The 18,613-nt window shown below is 39.1% G+C and overlaps 1 protein-coding gene across 1 annotated transcript in view; it reads right to left on the bottom strand.

Annotated features, from left to right (window-relative positions):
• si:dkeyp-72e1.9 (syntaxin-binding protein 4) overlaps window positions 1-18,613 on the bottom strand; it is a gene marked incomplete at its 3' end in the record, with an annotated part of 62,271 nt that overhangs the window by 9,977 nt on the left and 33,681 nt on the right. Inside the window, 6 exon segments of the mRNA XM_054607384.1 lie at window positions 4,733-4,874; window positions 6,733-6,856; window positions 9,056-9,135; window positions 12,923-12,997; window positions 13,097-13,166; window positions 15,823-15,918. Of these exon segments, the coding sequence (XP_054463359.1) occupies window positions 4,733-4,874; window positions 6,733-6,856; window positions 9,056-9,135; window positions 12,923-12,997; window positions 13,097-13,166; window positions 15,823-15,918 (587 nt within the window).

Here is an 18,613-nt window from a genome sequence, read left to right as displayed (position 1 = left end):
ACTTTCTTTGAAACAAAATATTTTATTCTAAATTGTAATAATTTAAGCTATATTTTATTTGATTGTTTAAATCCAAATTGGGGGAGAACCGCGACCAGCCTTTTAGGCTTCTGGCTCCCTTGCAAAGTAACAAGCGTATTCTGATATTTTTTTATTATTTTGGTAAATGTTCCTTTTTATGTGCTATTAAATAATAAAAGAAAGAAAGAAAGAAAGAAAGAAAGAAAGAAAGAAAGAAAGAAAGAAAGAAAGAAAGAAAGAAACCTGAGGAAATTGATATGCATATCAAGCTCATCTTTTAAGATACTAGTTTGTAAGGCTATAGATGGATGTAACAGTGACTTAAAGAGAGAGGAATTTATAACACATACTGCAGCCGTTTTTGCAGCAAAATGTCACAATACTAATAGAAACCCATTAGGCAAATGTTGTTCCAAAAGATACAACCAGTGCGCAAACAACTTTCCTTAGGGATCATGGGAAATATGCTCAGCCCTGAGGTATTCTCTGTGATCACTATCACTCACTGGCTAGAATAAAAATGATGTAAATCCTGGCAGGACATATGCAACAAGAAACATATGCTTAGTAACAGCTCTCTTTAAGTGTATCCCTGTATTCTCTGTCACTCTCCTCCATCCTCCTCCTTTCCTTCTTTTTCATTTTCCCACAGTTGACAGTGAGTGGGCGGACAGAGAGGTGAGGCGGATAGGATTGGGGAGAGTAAAGCAGGGGAAGCTGGAGAAAAGGAAGAGGGCAGCAATATGTGGAAACAGAGGGGTGAGTAGGTTTATTTCAGTGCACCTGCCTACCATGGTCAGGGTTGTGATCGTTGGCTCTAATTCAACATCCTCATTCTAATTCCCCTTCAATCTGTGAGAGGATATCTGACTTCCTGACTGATGGAGGCGATCTGACTGAATTCATGCTTTGAAAGTGATAATATCGTAATTTTTTAGACGTTTCTTCTCGTCTATTCCCGAAGTATATTTTTGGCAATCCCAAACATACAAACAAGCATTGTTGTTATCCTATACCATCTCTTTTGACAGAGCCATTTAATACTATTAATACTACTCTATACTACTGTCCCCCTGAAATTCATCGTAGTGACAGAAAATGTCTTCGCCATGGCCTAACTTGGCCTAATGATTGTAGTTTATTAAACATGTCTATTTTTTTACTTTCTGCATTGGCATTCATCACTGACATTGAATGGGAAATGTAGAGTGCAGAAATGTCCAATATGGACATAAGTCCCAAAATACTGGACTGAGTGAGCACTGATTGTTATTAGGACTGAAAGTTCAGTGAGTTCAAGGAGTTGACCATTCACAGCTAATCATTATATTAGGTTTGGTGAAAAGGGGACTGCTCTTCAAATTAACAACTTTTCATAAAAGAGATCATCCTACGGTGGCCTTCAGGTAACGTAGAAAAGCAGATGTCTCTCTCTAGAGTCAGTGTTTGGTTTGTCCTTTCTGGTCTACTGTAGAAACATGGTGGTCCAACATGGTGGACTCTGTAAAGAGGACCCACTTCCTATGTAGACATAAACGGTTCATTCTAAGCAAACAATGACACAAATTCTAAGTTTTAGGTGATTATACACTAATGAAAACATAGTTATTGATATTATAATCTATTTCTGCCAATGAATCCCCCCAAATCCTACAAACTGTTCCTTTAAACACAAACATGAGGTGTAAGGTCATAAAGGCACCTGTTTACACCTGCATTATTATATCTGGACATTACTCGTCTGTGGGAAGGCCAGCAACTGATTCTCTCTCTCCTACAGCAGACAAAATGATCGTAAAGGCCTCCTTGCAGTATCCAGCACTTGTCGCCTTGTTTCTGTCAGGCTCAGATGACTGTGTGAGTGTTCCCTACATTCCCTGAGACACTGTGGCCGGGTGCAGAGCTCATGCATCATGTTTAACAGCAACTTCCCCTCAGGATAAATAGAACATTAACTTTTTTTCTCAACTGTTAAATGCTTCCACCAATGCACTCCTGTGCAAGATCCTTTCAGCCCCTGGCTAGTAACCAGTCTTACGACAAAAACAAATAGCCAGCTGCTCTCAGGATATATAACTGGATGTGTAATGATCCAGGAATTAAAAGTATAAATCTGGTGATATTCTACACTTTTTTTTAACAAATCCAATAAAAAGAACAAAACAAACAATAACTTAATCATGCTAAAAAAGTATTGTGTTTTTACACTTAAATGAGCCACATCAAACACACAGTGTAGTTTATTTTCACTGAATCCCACATACACCCTGATAGTAGAAACCCTAACTAGAGCACCAAATGTGGATCAATCCAATGCTGAAAGGAGTTCCCAACAAATGTACTTTTTCCTCCAGTTTGAGTAAGGTTTGATAAAAACTACAGTGACCAGTTTTAGGAAATTACTGAGCCAAATGAAACAATATAATTGTGTTTTTTTTTAAGATCAATGTCTTCAGTGAGACTGAGTGCCACACAAAATTTAAAGACTGCAGGTTCTGCTGCTGCTACTATAGCCTGCCCAGATCTACCAGAACGCAACACAAAATCCTCTGCATTGTAATTGTTTGTGTATGTGTGTGTGTGTAAGATCGGGGAGCAGCAGCAGGGTGACAGAGCCCCAGCTTGATGCTTGACCTTCACACTTGGTGTAGTGTGTCTGTCCTGGGACTCTGGGACTCCTCTAACAGAGAAGCACCGACACTGACTGCAACACAACTGCCAAGAAATATGCAGTGTTTAACATTCTTAAATCCAGCATGAATTCCTCAGTAGTCAATAGGATTTATTGAACGGATAGGACGGTTATGTTTGTCACATTTTGGTATTTTCCTTCAGGAAGTCATGTGACACTACAGATAACTGAGAAAACATAGAAGAAGTTTAATTGCTCAACTTTTTTCTGACTTTGAACTATGCTACTTTTTGCCAGCTGTAAAATTTTACAATTTTCCAGTGTTGCCTGTATTAATTTGAACATTTGTCATTCAGTGGATGTGTTGATGACAAACACAGCTGGCACATTCGATTTGATACAAAAAATATTTTTTTATTGCTAAATTAAAGCAACACTCCAAGCCAGTCCCTGGCAAGGAACTTTAATAATGAGTGAGCAAAAATACTAAAATATCTTCATTTATATAGTTAAAAAGTTGCTTCACATAAACAACAAAATAAAACTAATAAAAGGAACATGCAGGCTTTAAAAGAAGCCACTGACTCAGCCTGCCTTATATCCTCAGGCAGTGTTGCTGAGCCTCAGGGCTCTTATCTCCAAAGCTCTCTCCCATTTATTCTTCAGCCGAGAGACTGGAATAGATAGAAGATAGAAGTATAGGATAGAAGAACTCAGATATATTGAGGAGTAAAAGCAATTAGTGCTTAAGTAATTATAAGAACCTTGAAACTTAGTCTAAAATGTACTGGAAGCCAGTGTAAATGGTAAACCATGAATGGACTTGCAATTGTAGAGTGCAAAGAGGCTAAAACGTGATGATGGTTTTAAACGTGTTTACTCTGGTTAGTAGGCTTAAACCTGAGTTCTGGAGCCTGTTTTATGTTGTGGTAATGTTAGCCAAGATTGCATTGGTTGGCTTAAAAAAAGATTTATGGCAAAAATTAAACCAAACTTTCAGTCAGTGTTACTTACAGTTCATTTTACTTTCATTAATCTTATGTTCAGCTATTGTTACTACAGTTAAGGTTTCTTTCAGTTAATTTTCTTTCCATTAATGTTACTTACGGCTAATCTTACTTTCAGGTATTGTTACTTTCAGCTATCGTTACTTTTAGTAAATGTTACTTTCCGTTTATGTTTCTTTCAGTTAATGTCACTCTCAGCTATTGATACTTTCAGTTGTATTTCTTTTAGATTTGTCTCACACTTATCTGAGGCCAAAGCTGCAGAGGTCTGCACATGCAATCTTTACTTCCTGCTTCACACCTCTGTCTCTTGTTTACCTTCCCACATCTCGTTCACTTCAATTCCCTTTAAGTAGTCCCTCATTGCTGCATTGCATCCATCTCAGCCATGTTTAAACCAGGTATTCTTGTGGTCCTCCAGTCTCGCAAGTAACAAAATGATTCATACTCTTGTGACCATAGCTGTAATTAAATACTATGAATATTATTTTGATTACATTTTTTTAATAAGCAACCATGTTTTTTTTATATTTTAATAAGTGCTTAAGAACTACAATCCTCATGCACTTAATCCACACAAAAACATGGCTGTTACATTGGATTACCAAAACCAAAGTAAGATAATTCAGACATGGTGAGCCCCCCCATCAACCATAATGTCTCTTGGTTGTGTAACGAGCAAGTATTTTCTAACTTGACAACATGTATTATATATAATACACTAGATTATATATATATATAAATATATATATATAGATTATATATATATATAATCTAGTGCGTGTCGAAAATGGTGTCGGAAATAGTAGACACTAGTGGCCAAGAATCAATTAATGCAGTTTAGCAAATACATTCCTTATTTTGTTAAATCCACTAATAGTAGCACTTAATCTCAGAATTAATAAATTCTATACATTTCTACCCAGTTAATATTTACAGACTTGCCTGGTATGGCCCGGAGTGACATCGCTCCCTCCATTTCACCCTTTTGCTTCGATTCTCATTCAATATTTGCAGTTTATGGGTTTCATTTTACTCTGTATATTTCAGTTTGGGTTGCTTCATTTCTTACCCGGTGACAGTCTCCTCCAGACAGCACCTCCTGAATGAAGACAGCGGGTCCGTCGGGCCTGTTGGAGCCTCCTCCGATGGTGATGCCCAAACTGCCGGATCGCGCCACTGAAATGAGCTGAATCACTCCTTCACCTGGATGACTGGGAACAGGAAGACACAGGAATTCATCAATCTTGGAAGTTAAGAAAAAGGGCTCTGATGCTTTATTTCCCCGAATGACACTTTTGGTATTTTTTCAACCAGGGGTGTGTGGTAAACATTAACCTTTATTAGGCCTCCATGGCATAACTGACCTAATTCTGCACAGTCACAGGCACAGTGAAAGTGGCCTATTATTATCATCATTATTATCACTGATATATCTGTATTGGTAAATATGTCGGCACAAAGTAGAGATTGCAATATGTTTTCTTGATCCTTATCATAAATAAATTCTGTGAGAAAAAATATCAGTCCAGATATTGTTTCATAGTTTTTTAGTTTTTTTAAACTCAAATTAACATCAACCAAAAAAATTCTGTCATTAGTCACCAAATACCAAACTCGGGAGAATGCCACATGACCAGTTACTCCACGTCTCAACAAAAAATAGAGATGAACTGACTTATAAAAATTATACACATACACAAAACATATGCAGAGCTAAAATATCCAAACATTTAACATTGCCATGATTGATAGTTTACTACCAGGCTGCTTGCTTACCACAAAATAATAATCATGTTGTTTTTTTTGGTCTATACTGAGATTGTGTTTCTTTCACACAAGTACTCATTAACTTTGGAAACATCATGCATTTAGAAAGAACATGTTGTAGCCACATTCGAGTTGAATGCATCCATCTTGAGCACTTTGAGAGCAAAATAAGAGTATAGATGTATGAAGAATGTTGTGCTCTAGGAATCAATAAAATCATAAACACTGTGGTTGTGTAGATATGAAAGGTGATGACACAGCAAAAAGGTCACACCCACAAAGCATTGTGAACTTGTTTTAAAACAGTTAAGATGGGTTGGGATTATGTCATTTTGAATGCAAAATTGATATTGCTTGAGATGTCTTTGACTCAACATTAACATCATAAACATGCAATAGCAGGCCTAATCATCAAACTTCCAGAAACGACTGAGCTTTATGTGTTAACCTTACATTACACTGTCATATGTGGCTGGTTTTGACATTGACTGTCATAACACTAATATGATTGTGTGTCATGAATATGTTCCTTCACCTCAACTCCAGTGAAACCATTTAAACTGTTCATTAAAATGTCAATTAATGTTATAAGGCCACTTTGACAACAGGGAATACAGTACCTAGGGGATTTACTGAGTGATGGACGGATAGCTTCATTTGTTGCTAAAGTAACCGCTAACTGCTGCTAACTGTAACTGCCTTTCTCCAGTTGTCATGGTTAGCTGTTTTATTGGCTGACTGAGCTTGGGGATGCCAACAACACCACCTGGGTGCTGAATACCCTGTCGTCAACCTGGCCTTCGTGGGTTCACTGGGGGCCATTTCATGTGAACTTCCCCATGACACGGCTAGCAGAGTGCTAGTCTAGGGGGAGAGGGTTTGCACATTTAAAAAACATGTATAACAATATAAATGACCGCATTAGATTCTAGGTAATAATAAAGTTAGCACCATCAATAAACAAAATTGTTAAAATATTGTAAAAAAAAAAAAAGGAATGGCAAATAAGCAACTTGACATGAGAGAAATGAAGTATCAATAATAAAAAAAATACATTTCTAGAAGCAAATATCTTATGGTAGATGCAATGCACCCCTTAAAATAAAGTGTAACTGTATCATGTGATGTCAACTGCCTGCCTGCCAAGACTAGTAATTACACCCATGAATACATCTCTACACAATAGTTTGTAAATCTGGGTTTAGTATTTAGTATTTGCTGGCCACAACTTCCCAACTCAGTGTCTTAACAACAGGAGAGCCGTGCTGTGGTTGGTGTGAATCCTGTAAAGACAAATCCTACCTGAGGGAGCGCAGCATGGGCCCACTGTTGTTGTACATGTTCTGAGAGCCTGCTGGGCTCAACAACAGAGGACTCTGGGAGCGAGACGAGGAACCAGAGGATGTACTATCCAGGTAGCGGCCTCCTTCGGAATGTCAAGAAAGAGCGAAAACACACAACAGACAAAGTACAGGCATTAAACCTGTGCTGTGCTAGGAGGTAAAAAATCAACAATTGTCAAAATGGAGAAAGATATGGCTTTAATTAATAAAATAATTACTAACACTGGAAAGCAATTATTGAGATGAGTAGTAAGCAAGCATGATGGACTGATGCACTTCTTCCACATTTCAGACGTACTGTACTAAAATAGAATTCTTCAACAATTTGCAGCTGCTACAGATGGCTCCACTTTAAAATGTGTGTATGTTCCCGTTAAAACATTTCTTAAGCCTGAGCGACTCTAAGCACTGAATAATACCCAATATGCTGACCAAACCAACCGCCGAGCAGCCCAAATATGCCCCAGAATTTCTTTTTTTCTTTTATACACTGCCTGGGGTGAACATCTGCTTCTCCTCTGTCCTCACATTCAAAGGTATATCTACTATTGGGAGGTTATTCACGCTGAATTCTAGCAGAATACAAGATGTCATGGGTTCTTTGATAAAAATGAGTTGTCATTACAGTATGTGCTCAAACCATGTTTCTTTTTTAACATGAATAGAGTCTGGTTGTTTGCATAAAATTAGTATCACGTTCCTCCATTAAAAGTTAAAGTGTTTTAGACTCCATCATTTGTGCTGTGAATCCTAAAGGCTTCACATTGTAGCATTCTGTTGGTCTTCTTTTGGTGAAGGAAATTGTAACTTCTACATGTGTCCTAGAGGTGTGTTCAGAGGTGTTACCTACCCACCTACCAGTCCTCGGTCCAGACTTAAGTCAAGACCAACAAGGCCAAGGTCTAGACTCTACAGTCTGTGATTCAAGTCTCTAAATCAATTAAATTATTAACCTTTCCCCACACTGATGCAAAAATACAATAATTATCTTTAAGATCATCCTAATAAAGGATTATCTTATCTTATCTTTGCGTGTATGCAGAGACATCCACAGTAACTCTTTGTGTTTCATTAAGATAAGATAAGATAAGATAAGATAATCCTTTATTTGTCCCGCAGCGGGGAAATTTGCAGGCTTACAGCAGCGTAGGGTAAAGTGCACACAAGAGACATAGTAAAAGAAAGACAAGATAAAAATAAAAATGAAATAAAAAAACAAGTATTATAAATAAGCAATAAAAAACAGTAGAAAATCAACAATAACTGAAATATTATATTTACAGACAGAAAAAACTATTATAGCTATAATTGCACAGTGTATTGTATTGCACGTGTCATGTGTCATGTGGTCTGCTGGGAGCAGAGTTGGTTGTGCAACCTGACAGCAGCTGGAAGGAAGGACCTGCGGTACCTCTCCTTCACACACCGGGGGTGAAGCAGCCGGTGGCTGAAGGAGCTGCACAGAGCTGCCAGGGTGTCCTGCATGGGGTGGGAGGTGTTGTTCATCAGGGATGACAGCTTGGCCATCATCCTCCTGTCTCCCACCACCTCCACCGTATCCAGTGGACACCCCAGCACACTGCTGGCCTTCCTGACAAGTTTATTCAGTCTCTTCTTGTCAGCTGCTGAGATGCTGCTGCTCCAGCAGACCACTGCATAAAAAATGGCTGATGCCACCACAGAGTCGAAAAAGGTCCTCAGGAGTGCTCCCTGCACTCCCTGCATTATACTGCAAACATAACAGATCAACAGAATACATCTGTGGACTCTCCACAATAATATTTTTCAATGCACACAGAAATAGTTATGGTAATTTACATATAAATTACAAAATGCTTTTGTGAATCCTTCTGTGTATATTTGCTACTATGGACACAGATCTGACCCCGTAGATCAGAGCACACAGACCTGCTCACGCGCTAATGCCGTGTTTATACAAATCTGAACCAGCTGGCTGCCTCCTTCTCCACTGAAACAGATGTTGGCAATTGTGTAATGGACAAGTGCACTTGTCATAAGCCATCTTTGAAGGCAGACTTACTCCATCTACCTTCAGGCTTAGTACTCAGTATTTTTTTTTTCACATAGAACTGAATGATGATGCCATTTGTTGACCTCAGAGAGACTTTGTACAGGTGTGTGTACAGGTGTGTGAACACGGAAATACAACTTCACATACATTAAATGAGCAGGAGATATGCCCAAATCAAATGACAGTTACTTGAGGAAAAAGACAGAATGTGTAATGTATCATACAAAGGACTAGGTTGGGATTTTACTACCTTGCTGTATGGGAGAGTTGCGTGTTGATCCTGTGCTACCATTAGATCCATACTTCTCCAGCAACTCAGCAAATTCTCTCCTATTCAGGGAAACCAAAAGAGAAGCATTATTGGGATAAGAGTTTGTAAGACAGATGTACACATAAGATGTTTTATTGACTAAGACAGTGTCTCAACCTGCACTAACCATGAATTGATGCATACAAATAAGATATAATAGTTACGGAGGAATACAACATTTTAAATTATAACAGTGGTTTAATTTCAGACAGGGTCAGCTATTTAGCAGCTTGATCTGTGAGTAAACCACCCGCCGTGAGGAGAGCAGCCAGCACTCAGCAGCTCTCTGATACTGACGCCCAGTCAGCAACTACAGCCACTCTCATTCAGACAGCCAAACCCAGGCGCTGGGAGTCACAGGGGCTGGAGGAGCGCCGGGTCTAACCTGTGTAACGGCAGCGACAGAGAGTTTTCTGATCCAGCAGAGAGTTGGGCCCCTGGGATCAGACCCCCGGTGTCTGTGGGTTTGTTCTGGCTGAATTTGAGCTAACTGCTAACAAAAGGTCCGTCTCCTGGAGCTGCCTCACGCTCTACTCCTGGTGAAGCAGCCTCCTGAAGGAGGGGAGGATGATGTGAAGGAGCATTTCGTTGTGTCGTTTCTGCCACTGTGGATTTAATCCATAAACAAACTCAAATGTACCAAAATGTACACGGACCATGGATGTATCATCTACAAGCCTTCTACGTCCTCTCATTTGGACTGAGGACAGATCTTACAGTGACTCACTATCTCCTCCTTTTTTGCACCTTTATGGAAATGAGTTATGGTTACTTTTGGTGTTATGCTATGTCACGCTTTAGGGGTCTGCTTAACACCTTGTTTGTGTTCAATACAACAATATGATGTCCCCTGAGGATGGAGATTTTAAAGTGCCGTTTCTAAGCAGATTATGAAAAGCGGTTACATTGGCTCCAGGAGATATAAGGCCACAAATTGTTCTTGGACAGCACAAAAAGACAACCTCTTACCAACTGATGATTGGGTTAAAGGTGCCAACAGCTGTACCAGCTCAATATTACACACTGAAGTGACTGGACATAATCATAATTTAAAGCAGTCTTTATAATCTGACAAATTATGACACTAATTCTTTTGATAATTCTCCAACTGTGATACTTATAATAGTTTCATATTAGTCACATTTCACATGGGGGTGTGTACATGATTCTATCCAATCAACTGGCTAACCCCCCACATCAAAAACTGCTCTTGACCTCGTTAGCTACTGTGTCGTGGCAGCTAACATAGATGGGAATGTTACAAAGTTCTTACCAACTGATTTCATAAGGTATGTGGTAAAGGTATTATAACAATGTGGAGGAGGTTGCAATTGGTGGAGGCCATCAGTCCTCTACAACTGTCCTGGCGGGACTTGGTGAAGGGTCGATTGAAACATGATCTGAATCACAGACTTGTCATTTGTTTGTGAACTTCTCTTTACGTTCCAACTCTATTTGCCATCCCTAGCCTCATGCTAAGCATCGACTACTTCACTCACAGAGCAGCTGTCAATCACTGCTGTCAACCATGACATCACACCCCCTTTTTATATCATCAAATAACAAATTAAAACAAAATGTATCAAAAAAATTACCATTGTAACATAAATCAGCGTGAGTAGAACTACCGAAAATGACAGAGACCATCGTTGGGAAAAATATATTTAAGCAGTACTTCGATTTTTTTTGTTTAGCACATGTCCCATTCGCTAACAAGGAGGGGGCGGGCTTTATATTATTTACAACACCTAGCCACCAGGGGGCACTTTAAATGTATCAGAGTGAAGGAAATGCAAAAGTTTCTTAATCCTGCATTCTCTCCAATGGCCATCAGGAGGCGACTCCTCTGGTTGCAAAAATAAGTCAGATTGTATGAAAGTGATTGTGTAGAAGTCACTTTCTCTATGAAATCTATTATCTAACACATGGGATGTTTCGTTCACTGAACAGATTAAAAATACCGTATAACATTTTCCATGGCTAAAACAAGCATTGAGCATACAGACATGTCACATTGCAGGAAAGTGGCTTTTAATAGCCAAAACACTATCAGTGTTTCCATGTGCCTTAAACCAAGACTTCATTTCAGTCAATAGCAAACTATTCTGTATCAAATCCACAGTGCAGGGCAAACAGAACTGAGTCTGCTATGTGTGTGAATCTTTGACAAACACCTGTGCTGTGCTTCACAATACATGAGTCTGGCCAGACGGTTGCGTGGTTCAGGTTAAGCTATGCATCCTAACAGTTGTGAAAGTTGTGTAGGCTTTTTATTTGTGTCTCAATCTAGGAAAAGATTTTTTGCAAACACATACATTTTATTTAGTAGAGAAATTAGCAATCAAATAAATTTTATTTAGTAGAGAAATTATCAATCAAAGAAAATGTATGTAATTCTCTCCACTCTCACTCACTTTTCTAATGTTTCTACTCTTAAAGTCCCTGCTCCGTGTTCACACTGTGTTTCTGTTACTCTGTTAACATCAGCCACATGTCTCATGAGCTCTCACCATAAGAGTCAATGGGGCGACTAGAAAATCCATGTGCTCTTGTTGTTTCTGGTGAGTGTGGTCGTGGTTTTAGTGGGTTGAGCCTTTTGCTAAAGAGAAGGCTTTCCTGAGGTTACGATAACAGCAACGTCATTTCATTTTCTTTTCATCTTTAAATGCTGTTGCAGCTGCTAAGCATGCAGCTATCGCTAAACTAGTTCTGACTAGTTTTTAAAAGAAGAACATGAAGTCTGTTGAGGTAGAGACAGAGACTGAGACAGACAGACGGCATAATCCCCCCCCCCCCTCCAGCTCCATCCTCCGCTTGGGGTGGGTAGTTAAAGTACAGAGCAGAGCACGGATTAACATGCAAGGCTCATCTCGTCAGGAGCATAGCCCTAGGTTAAGCTCTCTCCCCTCCTCAGTCTGCTGTCATTCCACCACAATGGGGGGGGGGGATGTAGCGACCATCACTACATCAGAGTGCTAATCGAAATTACACTACACAAGACATTCACGTTCTAACCTTCATGAATCGTAACATGCCCCCTGTCAGCACTCACATTCATGCAGTTCTACAAATTCCTGTTGGGATCTGCACATTAAATGCACAGTGTGCTCCTGGTGGCTGTGTCACGGTGCTGTTACCACTGTTAACGTCTCATTTCCTGCACGTATACTCAGCAGAGGTGCAACTCGTGACTGTGTCAGAGTCTCTTCACTAAGTATAACCCCTACTGACAGAAAATACCATATTTTTTCAGAAAATAAGGGCTGACATGTTCATGTGCAACTCTCTTGCTCATTTAAATGACAAATTCCTTAAACATTTTTGCCAACTTACAATTAAAGATCAGGTTGTCTGAAGTGGATTTGAGTGGCAGATGGGTTGGACACTAATACATCCGGCCTCTGGCATCAGTAAGATCAGTGTTGCCATGCCAACCATTACTACTCTTCATGTTCTATATGGATGGTAAACTGATTAAGTTTTTGAGAGGATACATTTGACATTTCATTCATGGTTGGTTGAATAATTTATAATTTATCAGAAAACTCAATTCAGTACAGCTTTTGTGGCAGCAGGCTACTATAAGTAAAGCTTTACTAATTACAACAGGGTTTATAATTTGGACTTTGAATATTAAGATAAAGTAAGAAATGCGGTACTGTAGTTTAGACTCTAGAAGCCTGCAAAATCAATATTTTAGGTTGGAGAAAAATAATGACATAATGTTGTAGCCCCGTGCAGGCACTGTGAGAACCATGTGCCACCATATCAATGTACTGTTTTCTTACACATGGACACTTTGCTTACTTTGCTTCCTCATCTCTGGCTATGAGAAGACGCATGAGATTGGTTGCAGAGGCTGCTCTCAAGATGTCCACAGCTCTGAAAAACAAACACACAGTTACATTATTGTAACAGCATCACCTCAGACTATCTTGTGGTTGAATGAATGACAAGATCAGTAATTCTTGACTGGACTACCTTTCACTTGTGACTCCTACTAGACTGTCCCCGTTCACCTCCAAGATCTGGTCCCCTGGCATCAGGTTTCCTGTTAGAGGTCAGAGAAAGGTCAGGTGGTCTTTAGTCCTTTTGTACACAGTAGAGGTATCAGTTAAACAAACTACACCACGGTAATGAGCGTGAGTTCACACAACAAGGATGTGAAGGGAGACTTGTCGGCATGATGACATTTAGTCGTCTCAATTAGCCTCTTGTTAGCAACTGCCTTTTTAAAGACACCTAAAAGCTTCTTAATTTGAAAAAGAGGTATCTACTGGCATATTTATATCAAAGAACAAAAGGTTATTATATTAAAAACTCTGTTAACCACAGACCTTATTTGAGTCATCTCACCAGGAACCCATTCAAAAAAGAAACTAAGGAATAACATAAATAATTATTGTAAAATTGAACGTCTTTTATTTGTGTGGATTAACTAAAAATAAGGTGATGTAAGCTACTTAGTAAAAAGATTTTGCTCTGCTTGCCAACTGCTTAATACAAAAATCAAAGAATGGAATGAGTAAAGTTTATATGTGCCCTATATCCCTCATTCATGGCATAGAGAAAGTAGGCCATGCCAGTGTTATGATTTATTCATGTTTTCAGAGAAGCTTGTTCTGTCACTCCAGGTCCACTGTGTCATTCACTTCAACTCTGTTCCTTCTGATTTCATCCACGCTGTTCTACACTAAGACACATAGGGGGATATTAACTGCCCTCTTTAGGCGCTAAACAGGCAAATTGCATTTGTCCTTGTGTACTAACGGACTGCTCCACGGTTTTGTGCAGGTAAAGTGAAAGACAAGTGGCACCGCTGAAAATTGTTAGTTTGATTTCATGCAATTTGTATTTAAAGGCTTTCTTTTAAAATATGGGAGGAGAGAATGGAAATTTCTACAAAAAGCTGCTGCACCTGATTTATTGCTGCTGACTGAACAAAACAATGTATTCAATATACAGTTACTTTAGTAAAGATCACAACTACAAGACCAGACAAAGGAGCATCAGCACCTCGTGTCTAGTGATATATGCTTAAAACACACAGTAACTAAGTGTAACTTAGTGTAACTAAGCTAAGTGTTTTCCCTGTTTTCAGAAATAAATAATCTCAATAAAGATTTCTAAAAGTTTTACCAAAACTTTCCCTCAGGGATTTTTTACAAGCCATTCCATCAGTGATCTTTGTGTTGAGGACATCAGGCTATTTATCCAACGGTTCTCACATACACCTTTTCAACAGCAGAAGAAAAAGAAGAAGGAGAGGAGGTAGAGGGGGAGAAGATGAAAAAGAAGTAGAAGAAGAAAGAAGAAGACGAAGAAAACGAATCCAGGCTTCAAAACCTTCTTGCAAAAACGTTCCTGTCGACCATCACACACACACACACACACACAATGGCCATGTTTTTAACAGTGTGAAGACGTATCCACACTCTTGTAATCTCCAACAATGGGAGTGAGAAAATCAGGCTAGTCACTTGTCACCAACCCACACATAAACATCAGATTCTGCACATCGCTTGACCAATTTGTTCAATAAAGGCTACACATGTTTTATAAGAGGTGCTTCAAACATATGATAAAATATAAACAGTAGAACACTAAGCACAGGAGCACAGCAAAGATGTGCCTTCTCCTTTGTTTTATACACTTTGTATAAAACTTTGTACTTTACATATTTATTTAAAGTGAACACTATATATCTGGAGCCTTCAAACCCACAGCTGCACATGAAATAAGACAACCCAGGTAATTATTTTGTGGGCTGACTAGATCACTTGGCTTCCCTTCCTCTGTCACATGCAGGCTCTTCAAAATGAACCACCCACGGCTTGAGAACTACCTTTACAAAATTGCACCATATTTTCCTGCAAGACAATCAGTGCAGACTGGGTTTTTTTCAGGAATGGGCATAAAGAGACAGGCGCCTAAACAGAGCGTTTTAGACAAAGGGTGAATACAGTATACAAGTATGAACCTGAAATTGGGCATGATATGTCCCCTTTGAATATGCAGATGATTAATAGTAAAGATAACAAAATACAGTGACAGCAGAGCCGTCTGTGATATAAGAGGTATAGGCCAATGTTAAGGGTTCTATCCATATACAGGTAAGCCTCAACTTAGGGAAGAAAAAAAAAAAATCTAAATGTGAACTTTTTATATATTTTTTACTTAAACTATTTAAATACTATTATTTAGAAATATTGCAAAAAAAGCCAAGAACAACATAACAATGTAGCCTATTAAACAGGCCCTATTTTCTGTGTTATCCAGTACATCAACCAAGTAGCTAATAAATAGCTAGAGTTAACATCAGATGCTCCCGCATCAAAGGGAAAGATGGAAAAACTATTCAGTTGTTTGAGGTATATAATAAAGCAAATTCAAAGAAATACTGTTTTGCTTTAAGTTCGCTGCGATAAAAGGGGCACCAGCTGAAATCTTGCCTGGAGCCCCACATTGGTCTGAGTGACACAGTGTTTGATTTGAATTAGGAATGGAGGATGGTAGTTAGGGAGCAGCTAGCAGTTATGGAGGGAGCTCATGTGGGACACAGAACCCTGAGATGATCCACTACAGCATTTTACAGCCTCTGTGTATTTTCTGCACTTCTGTCTTCTTTAGATAATATTTTTCTTTGAATTAAAGTGATTAACTTTGAATTGAAGAGTTTAAGGTTAGTCGGTGAATACGGTACTCACCGTCACTTGATGCAAGGCCACCTGGTAAGATCCGTTTGACGTAGACTCCAAACTCCTCTCCAGTTAGCTCCTTCACTCCACCAATCACTTTGATCCCTGTTGGGAGGAGAAGAAAATGACTTTGTCATTTCATTTTCTTCTGTGTTTTTGCAAACAATTGAAGATTTCAATAATACTAGAGATAGAGACTAATGATTTTCTGCTTATACGTGTTAAGGAGAACGTTTGGATTCATAAGATTCAGGATGAAGTGTCTCCCTGCTCTGGACCACACAGCAGGAAAATAGATTGGTTAACTTACTCTTCTTACTTATATGCCACTGTGGTTTTCCTGTCTCTGACAACTTGTCCTGTATCACTGAAGGAAGTCCTCAGGAATAGCGCGAGCCTCCACAGATGGCGCGTAAGCTCAGTGCACGCACAAAGGGGTTTATACTCAATTAGCTGTTCATTGCATTATTTTGTGAAATGCCAGAGAGCGTTCAAACAAAATTAAATGTGGCATTAACTAACCTCAACAATGCCAAGGAGGGATTGTAATTATCCGCAAACTCATATCTCATATTCAATTTGCCTTTAAGCCTTTAAGCCCTGTAAAGAAATAAAGTCAAGTATTTAAAGCATTATATAGAAACGAAGGTTGAATATCCTGAAATCTATTTGATTTGGCTGCAAAATATTTATTCAAATTTCGATTTTTAAGTCCTCCTGTTTCTAAAGCGTCTAAAAACAAATTGGCCGTCTGTGTATATCCTTAGACATGTAATTAGTGCTTTATTAGTGAACTATTTGGGACAGTCAAACAGAGACTGACAGGATGGTCGTGACAAGTTACGAAATTCAGAGGCGCACGACCAAGTGGGGCGACCACTTGCAGAGACTTTGTGCACGACGCGCAGGCAGTTTTAGAACATCATTTTCTGGCTTCTCTACAGCGAGTATAAACTACACTTAATTCACCACTACTTTAATTCAATTCAATTCAATTCAATTTATTTTGTATAGTCGAAAATCACAAATTACAGATTTACAATCTGAACACATGCAACATCCTCTGTCCCAGAACCCTCTTTACTACTTATCACTATTTTAAGCTCCACAATATGAAGCAAATAAACTACAGATGGAGCAAATGCTAATTACAGTACATAAATGAATAATAATAACTTAGTACAGATGGGAATTTGAATATTGTGATCCCAGGGGAGTGAGGGGAAGGTCGTTTGTCGGCATCTGCCATTTTGTTGGCATAATGCTGACAGAGGAATGGGAGGGTCAAATAGTTAAGCTTGCATTAACTGAACTTTCTGTGAGTCAACTACGCTGTTGGTGGTTTTGTTGCCTAGACCTAACTTCCAGTGAAGAAGGAAGTTTATTTTGCATATACACTACGTCATTGAGACGTGCAAACCTGATGATAGAGTGGTACACTTACACCCATTTGATAAGAGGTGGAAAAACACAGAGGTTCACGCTCAGTCCTGGACGAACAGACTCACACACACACACACACACAGCCAAACACAGTAAACACACACACACACACACACACACACACACACACACACACACACACACACACACACACACACACACACACACACAAACACAGTAAACTAACATAAAAAAACCTAAATATTTGCATTTTGGAACATAAAACAACAAACTTAGTCAATACTTAGTCAATGCTGGTTCTGGACATCCAGAGAGCTCGCCCTCATCCCAGCTGAATTCACTGTTTATCTAGCCTATATCTCACTCCTAGGGAGGGGGGAGAGCTCCCAGCAGCAGGATCAGCACCTTGGCCTCCCTACCTCCAGCGCCCATGGCAACCACATCAGTCATCATGTTTTTGTTCGTGCCGTTAAACCCAACCCCCCAGTCCACGGAACTGGAAAATGATGATTGATTCAGACAAATAACAACAATATTTCAGTATTATTCAACTTGACCTAACTTCCGCTTTGTGTCATGTCATCAAAAACAAACATTCTGCTGAGGCAGACATTTCTCCACTGTATCTTTATATAGATAATAGTTGTTTGCTGCTATATTGATGCGAAATAAAAATCAAGGCTCAATATGACCTAAACATGTACAATACATCCATCTAGTGTTACTATAGTGCTATAAACAGTGGAATCTGACACTGAGCTGCAGAATGTACAGAACGGTGGGACTTCTGCTAACCTTTTGTGTCAAGTTTAAACAAGGCATGTACCTGATTCTGAATATGTGAAAGTGTAGAGATTCTTTTTGTGGATGGCCACGTGATGAAAAATGCTTGTTTAATTTACATCCCCCGCTGAGCCAGTGTGCAGCAGGCAGGGGGCTGACAGCTGACTGTTCCTGGTTATCTATCAGCGAAACTCTAGCTCCGAGGAGGAGGCTTAATATAAACCATTAAAAAAAAACTAATCAAAATATTGAAATTTTACTATATTTTTTTAAAGATGTATCATGGTGTGTGTATCAGCCATTGTTCAATGTCACCAAAATAAAGGGGCAGAGGTATGAAACGTACAGTTTGAGGAAATATATTTCATAATTAATTATATGCTGATATAAAATGAATCTGATGCTTTGAAGGCACAAAGATTGCATTGCCCCATTAGATTGATTGAATGTGACTTCCAGTATAAACACGCCCATGTCCGGTCTTCTGTCTGAACATAGATACAGAGACTGATGATGACCAGTCTATACACCTCTAGTTTAAACCCAGCTTAGCTTACCCTATGTCTACCTTACTGTTGGTGAATCATTCTGAATGAGAAGAAAATATACTAAA

The sequence above is a fragment of the Anoplopoma fimbria genome, chromosome 11 (genome assembly GCF_027596085.1).
Source record: "Anoplopoma fimbria isolate UVic2021 breed Golden Eagle Sablefish chromosome 11, Afim_UVic_2022, whole genome shotgun sequence".
Lineage (NCBI taxonomy): Eukaryota > Metazoa > Chordata > Actinopteri > Perciformes > Anoplopomatidae > Anoplopoma > Anoplopoma fimbria.
Note: the sequence above shows the minus strand (reverse complement) of the source record. Positions and strands in the feature narration are given on the sequence as shown.